General features: G+C 45.1%; 1 protein-coding gene across 5 annotated transcripts in view; it reads left to right on the plus strand.

The window, feature by feature from the left end:
* Window positions 1-15348, plus strand: part of zmym2 (zinc finger, MYM-type 2) — a 40833-nt gene that overhangs the window by 7995 nt on the left and 17490 nt on the right. For all 5 annotated transcript variants that reach the window (XM_054746608.2, XM_015965865.3, XM_054746609.2 and 2 more), the window contains exons 2-9: window positions 6159-6857; window positions 7026-7194; window positions 7599-7741; window positions 7915-8063; window positions 9271-9433; window positions 11665-11877; window positions 12024-12174; window positions 14859-14974. In XM_054746608.2, the coding sequence (XP_054602583.1) occupies window positions 6174-6857; window positions 7026-7194; window positions 7599-7741; window positions 7915-8063; window positions 9271-9433; window positions 11665-11877; window positions 12024-12174; window positions 14859-14974 (1788 nt within the window). In that variant the 5' untranslated portion in view covers window positions 6159-6173. The remainder of the gene's footprint in view (window positions 1-6158; window positions 6858-7025; window positions 7195-7598; window positions 7742-7914; window positions 8064-9270; window positions 9434-11664; window positions 11878-12023; window positions 12175-14858; window positions 14975-15348) is intronic.

The following is a 15348-nucleotide window of genomic DNA, read 5'->3' on the forward strand; positions in this document are numbered from 1 at the left end:
CTATTTACAAACTCCTGGGGATGCAACAAGTGGGAGTGGTGCGTCGACTACAGGTTCTGACGTCGACAAATTTTTACAATCGAGCCGTCTATGTCATCGAGGCATCGCTACAGCCCTACCATATCGGCAACTGGGCAGTGGCCCAGGGGCCCACAAACTCAAAAGGGCCCTGGCCCAGGGCAGCAAGGGCACGAGTAAAATACTGTATCTGTAATCTCCCGCTTTATATCAAACTAGGGTGACCATACGTCCTCTTTTCCCCGGACATGTCCACTTTTCACTCTCTGTCCGGGCGTCCGGACTGGGGGTTCTTGTATCGATGAAAATGTCCGTTTTTTCATCCAGGAGCAGGGATCGAATTATGGGGGAGCTGGATATCCTACACATCCAGGGGAGCCGGAAAAAACGTTTTCTACCTATATTACATCATTTATGGACTCTTCTGAGCAGAGAGCACAGAGAGCGATGATCGTTGGTGCGCTGCAGCTCCAGGCAGCTGCGTCCAGCGCACGGTCCATTCTCAAAGTGGCGCAACCAAAAAACTGTAATTAACACACCATCGTTCATGTCCGCACATGTTCTCTACTTTCTGTCTTATTTGTGCCTGAAGCGCTCTGCTACTGCGGAGCCCATCACCTGTGCTGCGGTAATTTCACCTCACTGACGCAGCATCGACACGCGCACTCCGCTTTACGGTCAGGAGATCCCTTTGATCTGCTCAAAAGTAACTAATGAGGTGAAAAAGTAAGAATCCAGGCAGCAGTTTTTCTGGAGACTTTAGAGCAGATGCAGGAAGATGAGAGACAGACAGGACAGGAAATAGTTAAATAAAAACAAGAAAACAAAACAAAGTGTTGAAAAGTAAAATGTAGGTAGATTTATCTCCACTAGCTACACGTTTTTACCTGTATAAAACAATAAGTTCTACACATGTCATATTTTTACATCTGATACAATTCCGATCACCTTCAAAACTCAGTCACACACCCAGGGCCGTTTCAAGACATTTTGGGGGCCAAGGCAAAATGACCCTGCCCCCATAACTGGGCTCCCCAGAAGCCTCTGTGTAATTCCTATCCTCTCCAGTAGTGTTAGTTATACAGTGTTTATGAAAGCCCCTCAGACATCGCTGACATGTTCTAATTTATCAGATGAAAAACTAAATTTTTTAGTTTCTATGGAGTCTGTGACAACTTAATTTTTTCATTGACCCTATCGTCTAATCTCACAGCTGAAACAAGCATCCTTATTAGTCTGTGCGTAGGAAGCGTACCGATGCTGTAGTAAAACAAAAGGTATGATAATTTCTTATTAAAAAAACCTTGTTGCAGCACTAAAGCAGAAAAATGAGATTTTGCAATAAATATGCAAAATAGTTGCATATGAATTGTTTTAGAGCCCTTTTATTGGCAGAATCTGATATTAATTTAGTTCTTACAAAAAATGGGTCCCAACGTGGTTTGTGTGGCGTTGCCACAGTGTGACGTCATAGACACAGATCCCCTGTCCTCCTTTTTTTGGAAATGGAAATATGGTCACGCTATATTCAACAAACTGTCCACCCGGGCTTTTGCGCTGCACAGAGACGCTTCACTGCCTATGACTTTGAACGTCAGTTGAGAGTCAGTCTCATGCAGACTGACCAATGAAGAGTGGGCCTCAAGTTAAGACCCTCTCCTCATTGGTCAGTCCACACGAGGTGGGTCAAAGGTTACCCTGTGTAAGGGAAAAATGAGAGGTTCTTACATTTTAATTAAGGAGCCGTAAGGCGTGGGATTCCATAGTAAATATGAAATCCACCTTACGGTTTAGTGGGTTATTTAAACCAGAAGATCGGATCTTTTTAATGCAGAGATTATGTAACCGTTATGTATTCACTCAGAGACAACAGAATAGAAAGAGTCAAGTTTAAAAGTTAAGAATTTTATTACTAACAATTAAACTAGGCTTATTTAAGAACTAAGTGTATAGTGTGACTAAAAATGGATGAGACGGTGAATGGATGACGTGTGATGTAAATCAGAACCAGCAAATCCGAAGAAGCGATTAGTTCTGACGGGAACTGAAGATGTTGGTTTGGAATAAGCTTGGGTTAGTTTCAGAACCACATGAGAAACCATCAAGCCGGTCTGCTTGCCTTGTGGAAGTCCTCTGGTGAGATCAGGAACATCGAGGCCCAGTGGACCCTCTCTGGAAACTGAGCCGGTAGAAGCAGCCGCGGTTCCGACCAGACCCGTCTCGAGTTACCTTCGGCACATGACTCTTTATTGGCGTCTGTTCAGACCCATCCTGGGTCGGTGGAGCTTTTATTCTGAAAGGAGCTGTTGTGGTTGCTGGTTGTTATAGCGACTGGATTTTCTCAGCTTGTCGAGGTTCTTTCGGTTGAAGAGTTAAAGGTCGGATTGGCCACTCCGACGCTTGCTCAGGAACGCTTTGAACTGGCATTAGAGATGACGTGGCATCTGTTTTATACCTCGGATGTTATGGTTTATTGTTGAATGAAAATTACCAAACACCGTCAGAAGCATGCCTCCGTCAGATCTGTAAAATTCTGTTTGGATCAGTGTAAGACTGTGTCATGTCTTTTTAACACTACGTGAAATGAGTCCTGTTGGAACATTTAAAGTTACATTACTTCATTTCTAAGATCATAATAAAATAATATTTTAATTTCACAGGTCAGTCACATCTTATTATTGATTAACACTTTGATGGATTAGCTTTATTTAAATAGTTATTTAATTAATTAAAAGAAAAGAGTTCATTCTTCTTTCTTCTGTCTTCATGCTCGAATGTAAACAGTTCAGAAGTGAATGCATGACCTTGAGGCTGTTTCATGCACACTGACAGTGTCAAAAGGAAACAGCTGTTAGGGTAGAAATGGCTCCTTCATCACGTTACACCTGAGCAGGTTATGTGACGTCAGACATTCAAGTATTGAGTATATTTACTAGGGCTGTAGCGAAGCCTCGACGAAGTCGACGGCTCGATTCTAAAAATTTGTCGACGTCAGATCCGGAAGTCGACGCACCGCGCCCACTTGTTGCATCCCCAGGAGTTTGTAAATAGAGGAGGAATCTGCCCGTTTTTCCTCTAGTTCGCCCTCTTCTCCGCCTTCACTAAAATCTCCGCCAAATACCGAAGACCCGGAACAACGTCCGTCCACTACTAGATTATTTTCCTGTTTTGCCCCTTCGTCTCCCGGCAACGGACAACAACTTCCGGGGTCAGATGCGCTGCTTCGTGTCTATCGCAGATGTAGAAAATCACCGGGAGCGCTTCTCCCTTCATTAAGGAGCTTCTTTCAGACATGAGGAGAGCTGTTTTGGTGGTAGCAGTCTCTCCTCCGTGCTGGTCTGTTTGCTGCTGGGTGTTTTTGGTTTATTTAAACTTGGTAACTTGAACTTAACGTTGGTAAAGCTACTGTTAGCATCTTCGCTAACAGCTTCTTGCGTTGGGATAAGCTGTTACGTTTTGGTTTAGAGTTCATCTTTTTTGTGGTGTAGATCTCCCTTTTATTACATTTAAGAGTGTTGTGGGTTTTCGGTTTAGTGTAAAATATCACCTGAGTTTGGTTTAACCCGTAAGACCACTCGCCTCACGCACATAAGTGACCAAAACAAAGCAGCATGGAGACACTCCATCTTCTACCACCTCTCAGGCAGCAGCCTGCACTCCCAAGTTCTACACGTCACCAGAACATAACCAACCGCAACACAATAAAAGCAGTGTTATACAAAATGGAAGGCCTGTAGTGTTTATTCTCTTACAGTAAGAATTTATCAATTTTTTTGAGGAATTGATTTGAGATTTTCTGGCTTTTGTTAATTGTGCAATAGAAAAATAATCATTAGATTAATTTTCTAAATAGTCATTAGAATAGTCGACTATTCGATAAAATAATCGTCAGAATAATCGTTTTAAAAATAATCGTTTACCCCCAGCCCTAATATTTACTGCATATTACAGTAAAATATTCTGTATGTGACCATATTATGGTGATTCTTGGGTCGTGAGGATGGGGCCCTTTAATATTGTTGCCCAGGGTACAACAAAGTGTTAATCTGGCGCTGGCCCCACCACTGAACTTTGTCTATAGGTCGTGGCCAGACTATATATTTACATAGGGTGGCTGGCCAGGCCACCATATCTCCACTCCTGAAACTGAAGTCAGAGAATGCTCAACATAGTTTTACTTGATTCTTGTCTTTCTACACATGACTCAGGTGAAAGTAATAAACACCAGTTTACATGATGGTTCAAAGAGACGTTTAATCTGGTTCATGTGATAATGCTGCTCAAACGCAGACGAGACCCAAGTGGATTGCTGTTCTAGAATAAATGAATAGCTCCATTGCTATCTGGCGTTCAGTGCAAACTGGCTTTTAAAAGGACAAAGGGAATACATTTATAATCGAAAACATTTATAGGTTGGTGTTTATAAACAGGAACATTTTTACTTCCTGTAGGAACATCAAATGATGAATTCACAGCTCAAAGTGATACTGACAGCCTTTCAAAGATTTAGAAGACGGTGTATGCTATTTTTAAAACCCTCTTGGTCTCCTTCATACTAGCCGTGAGCTTATCAGCCCGATCAGAGCAAATCTGAGTTTCAGAACCCCACTTAGAAAGACCTGAGTTACGCCTTCATGATCCTGATGGCTGCGATGAGCTGTTACCAGTTATAGTAGGATGTGTCCCAGTTTGTGACCATGTGATGTTTCACTGTGAGGTCGGGGTCGCCTGCTGGCTCTGCTGAGTCTGTTCAGAGTTGAGGACTTTTCTCAGATCTGGAAAAAACCTGGGAGCTGCGTTATAATCCAACAGTTGAAGGAAATTAAAATATCTCTCTGAAATATAGCAAAACTAAAGTGTTCATAAAATTCTCTTCCTGTCATCCTTCTTCCAAAAAAGCCTCTGCGGCACAGCGCTGCAATCAAAATGGCCACCACATGGATGGAAGCTGGTGTGACTCGGTTTAAACTTTACTCTGTTGTTCCTTACAGATCTGTGTGTGTGGCGTGTAGCTAGCAGCCTCACTCACTGCTGTTGTGGTGTCTAGAGAAGATTTAGACAGAAATAGACGTTTGGAGACTTTATGTTTCCGTGAAAGTGATTCCTGATTGGTCCAAATTTTACCCCGGCCTTGTAACTCCATAGCCCGCAGAGCTGGTTTACGACTGAACCATACACCAGGTATAGATGCAGCACACAGAACAGGTCCTTCTGGTGGTGGGCCTTACCATCGCAACCAAGGTGTAGCTTCACTGGTTGCCATGGGCAACAAGGGAGTAGCTGTGCAGGAAAATGTGAAAGGCAGCAGGTAAAAGGACATATTGGTTGTTGGTGAGGAGGTGCATAGAGCAGAAAGGAAGAGAGGTGATGGGGAGGAGGAAAAGGAGAACATGTCTAAAGATGCTGCTGCTGTCGGGTAAGAACAACCCCCGTAATGAAGATCATCTCTGAAGACAACATCTCAGCTGTTGGTGTGGTGAGCCCTGGATGCCTTGTCATGTGCATCCAGAGAGGGGAAACTTTAACCCTTCATCTTACTGTAATATTTACCTGGAGCAACAAGGGAATCATTCTTCTAAGGGATCTCGGAGATAATTTAATTAAAGGCTCCTGATGTACAGCTAAGTTACGTTTTAACAGGATCCACCAGCGGTTTATTTTTTTGTATTTTCTGATGTTGCTAAAAAAGATGAAATACCAAATGTGTTCCTGTCAGATGTGTTGGCAATTCTTCTGTGGTGTATGATGATGTCCTACCGGCCCATCTGTTGATGTGCTCGTTATAATCTGGAATAGACACCCGTGACCTAAATGAGGTACATCTTCACCACAGCATTAGCAAGGCATCCATTTTGACTCTGAGTCTGTGTGTAAGCAGAGCAGCCAGTGAAATCAGAGGATGCAGCTGCATCTTGGAGGGGGACGGCTCTTATGTGGGCCAAAATTGGGTAAAATGAAAGGGAAAGGGTTAGTTCAACCAGATAACCGATATGAGACTGGTTTAAACACAGACGGCGTCGGGGAGCTCCGCTGTGGAGGTGTGCCCCTGGGGACACCTGAGCTACCTGTACAGCTGTCAGAGATTGTTGGTGCTGGCTTCACCTAATTACATCCTAAATGCCTTTTGTTTGTGTTGCCAGGTGGTTGCCTTAGTGATGGATGGGGATTCGGAACCTAACCCTGTTGTGGTGGAAGAGAGAGGGGAGAGGGTGGAGCCCATGGATGCCACTCCTCCCCACCAGCAACAAACCTCACCCCCCAGCCAAGAGTCTGGGGAGGCAGTTTCCATGGTAACGGGAGATGAAGCCACAAAGCAGCATGGTGCAGAGGACAATGATGATGATGATGTGGTTCTTGTAGAGGAGGAGGAGGCTCCTCAGTCCGCTACCATAAGCCCCCCCCAAGACACGCCCAGCACCGAGGGCTCAGAGCAAACTGTTGCAACAGTGGACACAACAGTGAGTCCTCCCAAGACCCCCGCTTCTCCTCTGTCTTCCAGCGGTTCCACGGTAGCAGCATCTCAGAAGCTTGCACCTGCAGCTCCAGAGCCTATCGTTATTGATGACGAGGAGGACTCGGAACAGAAAGAACCCACTTCCTCTTCACCTGAGCCCCCAGGAGAATCCTCTACATCCCACTCATCTGGGGCACTCGAAAGCACTGAGCTGGAATCAGAGCTCAGGATCACCAGTGTCACCACACTGGGCCCCACCAGTCAGAAGACCTCCACGCTTTCTGCAGGAAACACCCCCCCGCATCCGGTGGACGAGCAGGCAGACATGAACCTGATGATAACTTCTGTGACATCACTGCAGGGAGAATCTGCAATCACATTAGAGGTTTGCATTTTTTATTTAGCATTTCTTTCTCCTCGCATAGTAAAGTTAGGGTCATGACGTCCGCGCTCGTCAGACCCGGAGCAGATGAAAGATCACGTCACTTGTCGCGGTTCTTTATTTTGGGACAATGAGGAGAAACTCTAAGCTGCAGCTCTCGCGTGTGTTTAGGCAGGTGAAGACCACACAGAGGAAAACGGTCTGCAGATCAGTAGTGCCTTCAGCCTGAATCCTGACACGCCATCTGCTCGACCAACCGCCTCCTTTAACCCGGGTCGGGGCTCGGGTTCCATCGGCCAGCTGGTTCAGAACGGAGACCCAGGAACACATAATAGAGCAGGTAATGGGAATCTAGCTTTAGAGTTTGGGATCAAATAAACAAAATTAGGTGTTGGACTCGGTTTGGTGGAAGATGATCAAGCTTTTAGAGTGGCGCTGGGTATGATTCTAACTTTGTGCTGCCTCTAGGTGGTGCTGTCATCTGCACCCTCATACCCAGGTAGAAGTTAAACAGCATTTACCAGGCTGTTGGGTCTAACCTTTATGGGTTGTTGTTTTGATTGGTTTGTAAAATAAAAAAAAGTGTCTGGAAATGGTTTTTTTATATATATATATTTTTTAGAAGTTATTTCCTTTATGGAGCACATTTTCTGGAGGATGTTTGGAGGTTGCTGCATGGGTTTCTTGTTTCTGCCATGGTTCACCTTTGACATACTTAGTTCATCTTTCCTTATTTTACTGTAGATTCGTGGATTTCTCAGTCAGCCTCGGTTCCCCGCAACCAAAAGCAGACGGGGGCGGACTCTCCCTCGCTTCCTAAGCCTGCAGGCCAGTCTTCCTCCTCTACATCCTCCTCAGGCGTCCAGACACAACCCAGGACAGTGAAGGTAATCCCATAGTCGCTGTGGAAGGTGAAGTTCCTTGTTGACATGAAAACATATTTGAACATTCAGATGTGTGTTAGCTAAGCGGTCTGATTTTCTACCAAACTCATGCAGTTATTTTGCCGTAGCGGTATGTTGGGTGTCTTTGAATCAGAATCATGGTTTGTTTATTACAGGTGACCTGTGCTAACTGTAAAAAGCCTCTAAAAAAAGGTCAAACGGCCTATCAGAGAAAAGGCTCCGCCCATCTGTTCTGCTCTACAACCTGTCTCTCCGCCTTCTCACACAAACCTGCCCCCAAGAAGAGCTGCACCATGTGCAAAAAGTAAGTCGCCCACAGGTGTGTGTGTGTGTGTGTGTGTGTGTGTGTGTGTGTGTGTGTGTGTGTGTGTGTGTGTGTGTGTGTGTGTGTGTGTGTGTGTGTGTGTGTGTGTGTGTGTGTGTGTGTGTGTGTGCGCGCGTGCGCGCATGTTGAACTCAGCTTTGTCTGTTAAGCTGGGCGGACACTGTGCGACTTTTTCACTCGTAGCACTCAGCTTCAGCTCAAACTGTACGACTTCCTCGCAGGGCAGATCTCACGAGTCATGCGCTCACACTGTACGACCTAGTTCTTGGATGCGACCTGACTGCTCACACTGTACGTCTGGTAGCAACACGTCGGACCTAAAAAATATGCTAAAAATAGCAGTTTTTACACAATACGTCAGACTTTTTTGTCTTGTTTTGCCTGTTGTCCTTCGGGAGTGCTGCAGGAGGACACACAGGGATTTATGGGGGTTGGATGAGGAAAACGAAATAAAGAAAGTAAATCTGTGTTTTGTGATCATTTTAATTTGACATGAACATGACAAACACGCTTTCTTGACAATTCTGGTTGTGGTACTTTTTGGGTCGCAGCTGCTCACAGCGCCGCTTCAACAGTGAGATACCCTCACGAGGGACGAGCAAAATATTAAACACGCCAGAAGTCCGTGCGAGCTCACGATTGCTGATCGGTAGCTGGTCACGTGGTGTTAATCGCCTCTCGTAACCCCCTGTACACTACACGACGCTCGGCGCAAAACTCGCCCCGATCTTGTGGATTCTCGCACGAGTGGAATATTGCCTCAAAAAAGTGAAAAGGTCTCGCAGTGTACGCCCGGCTTTAGCCTCTTATTCTGTTATCTGCAAAAAAAAATTCCAATGTAACTATTGTAATTGGTGCACTTAACGTCTACAACTGTATGGAAGCAACCCGATTTTAGATGTCCTCCGCAGCAAAAGACACCATAGAAATCCTCATCCTCATTCCCTGCAGCTGAGCGCCTTTAACAAAACAAACTGCTAGAAGACTTTGGGAGATGTTTGATTTAGTGTTGGACTATAGATCTAGATTTGACCAGAACAGCTCTAACTCCCTTTTTCAGCGGGGCCTAATTTAGAGCGGTGGGTGACTTCTATAGCTTGCTGGATACTAGTAGAAACTCTGTTTTGTTTTTCATACTGGTTGACATGTTCTTTAGTTATTAATCAGTGGTGTTCTTGTTTTCCAGGGACATCACCAACATTAAGGGTACCATTGTGGCCCAGGTGGACTCTAGTGAATCCTTTCAGGAGTTTTGCACCACCGGTTGTTTAGGTGCATACGAGAACAAGCAAAACCCTCCAAAATCAGGCCTGAAAACCAAATGCACCGTCTGCGGCAAGCTCACAGAGGTCAGTCTGCTCGCCAGCCTTACCAATCTCCTTATTAGTAGGGCTGATTATCCGGACCCCGTAATGCAATTCAGATGTCATTCTAATGTGGCCAGACCCCCTCAGGCTTGTTAGGATGACCCACTCTTCTTGCATGGTTCTCTCTATCCTGTTGTTTCTTTATTACATTTGTTTTATTTGCAGGGGTGTAACGGTACAAGGGACTGACGTGAAGTTCTCACACGAACGTATAACTGTGTAGCACTTTAGCCTACACACATGGCTGTGTCTAAATTCAGGGGCTGCATCCTTTGAAAGACCCGAACCACCTGGTCCACTCAGGCACTAGTCACTAGCCTCTGTGACTGGGTCGGCCAGGTGCTTTGTTGATCAAGAATACCGTAAATAAGCGGCTGTGAAATACAGTGGTCTAGACTTCTGATTTAAATTCAATTCAATTTTATTTATGTAGCGCCAAATCACGACAAGAGTCGTCTCAAGGTACTTCACATAATAAACATTCCAATTCAGGTCAGTTCATTAAGCCAATCAGAAAAAATGTGTCCTATATAAGGAACCCAGCAAATTGCTGTAAAGTCACTGACTAGTGTCAGTGACTTTACAGCAATCTTCATACTTTGCAAGCATATAGCGACAGTGGAGAGGAAAACTCCCTTTTAACAGGAAGAAACCTCCAGAGAATCCTGGCTCAGTATAAGCAGCCATCCTCCACAACTCACTGGGGATGGAGAAGACAGAGCGCACGCGCACACACACACACACACACACACACACACACACACACACACACACACACACACACACACACACACACACACACACACACAGTTATAGTTATGTCCTCGGGCATATTTCTTGTTGCCTAGCAACTGTTACAAAGCTAAACAGCAGCAATGTGAGCTCCCTCTGTCCCTAGTGAGACCTGAGACACTGTAACTACCAACAGGTCTGTCCTTTGAGCAGACAGTGTGGACAAACACATATTTCTATCAAAAACATGAAGTGTGGATGAACCTGAACAGCAAGCTTGAACTCTTGTTGCCCTTTAGTAGAGAAAGTTATTCTTCTAAAGATGGCAGGGTATCCGCGGATCCTTAAAAGTCTTAAATTAGCTTTTCCAAATTTAAGGCCTTAAAAATCCTTAAAAATGACAAAAAAATCCTTAAATAGAGTTTCCAAAGGTCTTAAATTACCAAAGACCCAATAAACAAGATTCTTTTATTTCTATAAAATTTTCGTGAATTTCTAGTTAGTGTTCAGCATTTTTTGTGTACGACATTGGCGTAAGCGGAACCGTACACGTTCAGTTGGTTGTGAAAGGGGGCTATTTTTAGATGAGCACATTAGCTGGTTAAGCTAGTGGGAGCTTGCGCCATGGGGAAGTGCAAGTTTAATGGTAACTGGATGGCTAATCCCATGTTCGTGGCCTGGTTAACACCGTTTCCAGGCAATAGCTGTAAATGAAAGCTTAAATTTAATTTAAAAAATAGCTTAAATTTGGTCAAAGTGGCCTTAAAAAAGGTCTTAAAAAGTCTTAAATTTGGCTCCCTTAAACCTGCAGATACCCTGGATGGGAAACAGTCATGATGTTTCAGGTGCAGCTGAGATGAAGTAATGATGTAGTTTCCTTAATGGAAAATATTGAAATCGTTATAAAAATGTTTAAAATAAAAATAAGAATATGTCATCTGAGAATGTTTTGTTGGATAATTTACTGCAAGCTAAGTTTAGTTTTAATGTCATTAAAGCTGCAGCCGTTCACACAAAAGACAAACACGTTTTTCACTCTGACCCGTCGCCGTGCCGACGAAGACCTGAACCGTCACACTAAAACCTCGGAGCGTACCGAACCAGGGTCACAGTTGTACCGTGTCGTTTCCTCTTGTTTGTCTTTGTTCACTTTTATTTACTGCTTTCTCTCCGACTCCTGGTTCCTCCTCTGCTGCTGTGCTCTAAGAGCGGCGCCATCGCACATCAGAACGGTTTAGCTAAAATCCGCCTGAACTTTTCCTTTTAAACTTTAGGAACATTTCCTTCTTTTAGCGACTGTTGTGTGTAGATGTGCACAAGTAGTCGTCCCATTTGGCGATTCTGTTTATTTGGCACCTTTGTTCAGTCCGCCGAGCCTCAGAGATTAGTTACAGCATAAACTGAAGTAATAATACACAGGAGCCTAAATGGAATAACTGCTTTACTCTCTGCTGTTTGTTAACCTTTGAATCTGTCTCCAGATCCGTCATGAGGTCAGCTTTAAGACTGTGACCCATAAGATCTGCAGCGACGTGTGCTTTAACGTCTACCGCAGGGCCAACGGGCTGATCATGAACTGCTGTGAGCAATGTGGTGACTACCTGCCCAGCCGAGCGTCGGCCAACCTTTTCCTGTTGGTTGATGGCCAACAGAAACGCTTCTGTTGCCAGAACTGCATCAGGGATTTCAAACAGGTGCGTAGACCCTGGTTAGCTGGGAGCCGTAGATCAGTTTGAAAGATCTCTGTAGCTCTACCCCTCATGACTTTAGTCAGACACTGAAGGGACGTGGTGGTATTAAACTGGTTGTTTGTTCTGTGACGTGGCGTTCTTCTATCCAGGCCAACAGTAAACTCGCTACCTGCCAGACTTGCAAAACACTAATCAAGACTGGTGAAGTTCTGCACAGCCTGGGAGCCAGCGGCACCATGAGCTCCTTCTGCTCTGTTAACTGCATGCACAAGAGCAAGCTGACATCAACGCCTTTCATCAGTAAGTAATCAGAGTATCAGTTAATCGACTTCCCTGCTTTTAACTTCAGAGTTGTCAGGTTTTAGACGGGGTTACTCCAAAAGAGACCATAACACCTAAATTGTCACTGAACAGTTTAAAATGCTGCTGCCAGACCCCGGAGGTACTCATACTCCGTTACTCATGCAGCTTCACAGGCTAACGGTACTTTATCATGTGCACTTCAAGATCCTGGTTCTGACCTGGAGAGCCTTGCATGGACAGACTCTAGAATACATCAGCAACTTATAGCATCTGCACCCCATCAGGTCCCTGCTTGTCCCCTTATAGAAAGAAAAGCTAAGAAGACGGACCCTTCTCTGGCACTGAGGTCCTTAGACTCAGAAGATACTTTTAAAGCTGCAACAGCAAATTTGGAAAACAAATTGGCTGAAAATATTTTTTCATGCCTCTTACCCCGGGTTTCCACGGGAGCCGTCAGCAGCACGTTACAGCAGCAGCACGTCTTGCTCGCGTAAACTGCTGCTTGGCCCTTCCCACGAGACGCGAAGCAGCAGGGGAGCAGCTGTCACCGACCGAGCACGAAGTCACACGAGTGACTTCGTCAGTAAACACAACAACAAGCAGGAGAAAACTATAACATGGTTTGTGTTTTATGTTCTGTCCGTTTTATAATCGCCAGTACGGACCTGAAAAACAAAGGAGACCGCTAGCTACGTGATAACTTCTCACGGGGCCGCACATTTAGTAACCTTTTTAAAAGTAAAGCAACCTGAAGGCAGTACGTTCTTTATTCTGAAAATCTCGGTAGCTTCGCTCCGTTTCCGCGTCCAATTTCCTGTCTTTCCTTCCCCAAAAATGTCGAACTTGACCCGTTTCAGAGGCGTCGCGCGTAGAAAATAGAACCGGCGCGTAAAGGCCGCGACATGCTGCTCCTGAGACGCGGCCGACTCGCGCTGCTGACGGCTCCCGTGGAAAAGGTTCTGTTGACCACAGCGGTTCCTATCAGCAGCTATGACGTGCTGCTGCAGTAACGTGCTGCTGACGACTCCCGTGGAAAGCCGGGGTTACAGTATTTTCCGAACTATGAGTCGCACTTTTTTTCATAGTCTGGCTGGTCCTGTGACTTATATACCAAATTATGTATACCGCGCTGCTGCGGGCTGGCTCCGGTCCAGGAATGAGCTCCCCTGTCCTGCTGGGAGGGTTTGAAACGCCGCCATCCTCTGCTCGAGACCGTGGCGCGCTGCTGCACCCTGGTTGTTTATTCTGTTATTGTTACTGGTACTTGTCTTGCAATGTGAAACGCTTGGTCTCAGATTTTGTAGTAAAAATAATAAAATTTCCCCCCAAAATGCGACGTATAGTCCAGTGTGTCTTATGTTTTTTTCTTCTTCATCATACATTTTATGGCTAGTGCGACTTATACTCTGGAAAATACGGGAACCTTCTAACATAGTATATCTATAGATGTGATGTTCAGACATCTGTCTCAGGGAAGATACCCGAGGGGAGGGGTGGATATTCTGACCCGTTTTCATTCAAAACCTAGCTTGCTTGCAGCTTCGCTATAACAGCTTTAACCCTTGCAGCTGAACGATTTACTCGTGAGCTGATAGCATTGTTGTAATAGTTTATACATTTAGGAAAATCCTGAGGGTTTTACACAGAACCGGTGTGTGATTTCCTGTCTAGCAGTATGTTAACTGCAGGAATTATCGTGTCCCAGTAGTAGACCCCCCCTACTGGGAGGGAGGGAGGGAGGGAGAGAGAGAGGGAGAATGTAGTAGACCCCCCCTACTGGGGGGGGGGGGGGGGACTGACACTGACTTGGCAGGCTAATGTACCTTTTGTTTGAAGAAAATCATGAATTGAACTGAAATCACAATTCAATCTTTTCCTAAAATCGTTCAGCCCTAACCCCTACCCTGCCTGTAACGGCGAGGCAAGCTGCTTCTGGAACACGACTGAAAATATCCATGGTGTGGCTGGCTTGAATCACCCCCATAGACTATAATTGATTTTATTTGAAACGGCGACGTTCTGCTGCCGTTCCTCGCCGCTGATGCTTCCTGTGTGAAATGGGGGTAAAACGTAGCTAAAAGCTTTTTCTCTTAAAATCTGTTCATGCTTGATTTATCTTGGGTTTTATTTCTTTTCAGTATCTGTGAGGCACTTTGTGGTTTATATCTTGAGAGGTGCTGTAGGAATAAAAATGCCACTTACTTTCTAACATGCTGAGCTTTCAGTGCTGCAGGTGGAAAAAGAGCAGAAAGAGAAAAACGTTAAGCTACATCAGGGGGGATTCAATTCCAGCCCTGGAGGGCCGGATCCAGCACTTTTTCATGGTTTCTCTGCTCCCAACACACTAGATTCAGTGGTTGAGTAACCTGTGCAGAAGCTCATCAGGCTCTGCAGAAGCCTGTTATTTGACTGCTCATTGAAATCAGGTGTGTTGAAGCAGAGTTTAAACTAAAACACGCTGGAGAACGGCCCTCCAGGCCTGAAATTGAACAGCCCTTGGGCTACATCATCAGGAGCACAAACGGGGAAACTGTTGCTAAGTTAGGACTTTCACTGTTAAGAAAATACCTTTTGATCGTGTGTGTGTGTGTGTGTGTGTGTGTGTGTGTGTGTGTGTGTGTGTGTGTGTGTGTGCGTGTGTGCGTGCGTGCGTGCGTGCGTGCGTGCGTGTGCGTGCGCAGACAAAGAACCCACGTGCCACTTCTGTAAGAGGAGTTCCTTACCGCAGTACCAGGCCACGCTGCCAGAGGGGAACGTCCTAAACTTCTGCAGCTCACAGTGTGTTACCAAGTTCCAGGTAGGAGGTCTCCTGGTTCTACAGGAAAAGTCACTAAAAAGCCTCGTTCATCATCTAGTCTACTTTAGACTGATGGGTGAGATAGTAGTGTGGTAAATGCTGGGTAAAACGCAGAATAACGGTTATTGTTATCAGGTTGTTTGGTGTTTGTCGAGGACACATCTCAGCTTTGCTCTGCCGAGTGGAGTAGTGACCTGATTAGGTCTTTGACTCCATATTTGATCATTTTACAGTCAGTAAGAAAACACACCATAGACCTAATGAGACATGTCGTCTGTATGCAGGGTATCCGCGGGTCCTTAAAAAGTCTTAAATTAGCTTTTTTAATTTAAGGCCTTAAAAATCCTTAAAAATTACAAATAATCCTTAAATAG

The sequence above is a fragment of the Nothobranchius furzeri genome, chromosome 14, assembly GCF_043380555.1.
Source record: "Nothobranchius furzeri strain GRZ-AD chromosome 14, NfurGRZ-RIMD1, whole genome shotgun sequence".
In the NCBI taxonomy this organism is placed as follows: Eukaryota; Metazoa; Chordata; class Actinopteri; order Cyprinodontiformes; family Nothobranchiidae; genus Nothobranchius; species Nothobranchius furzeri.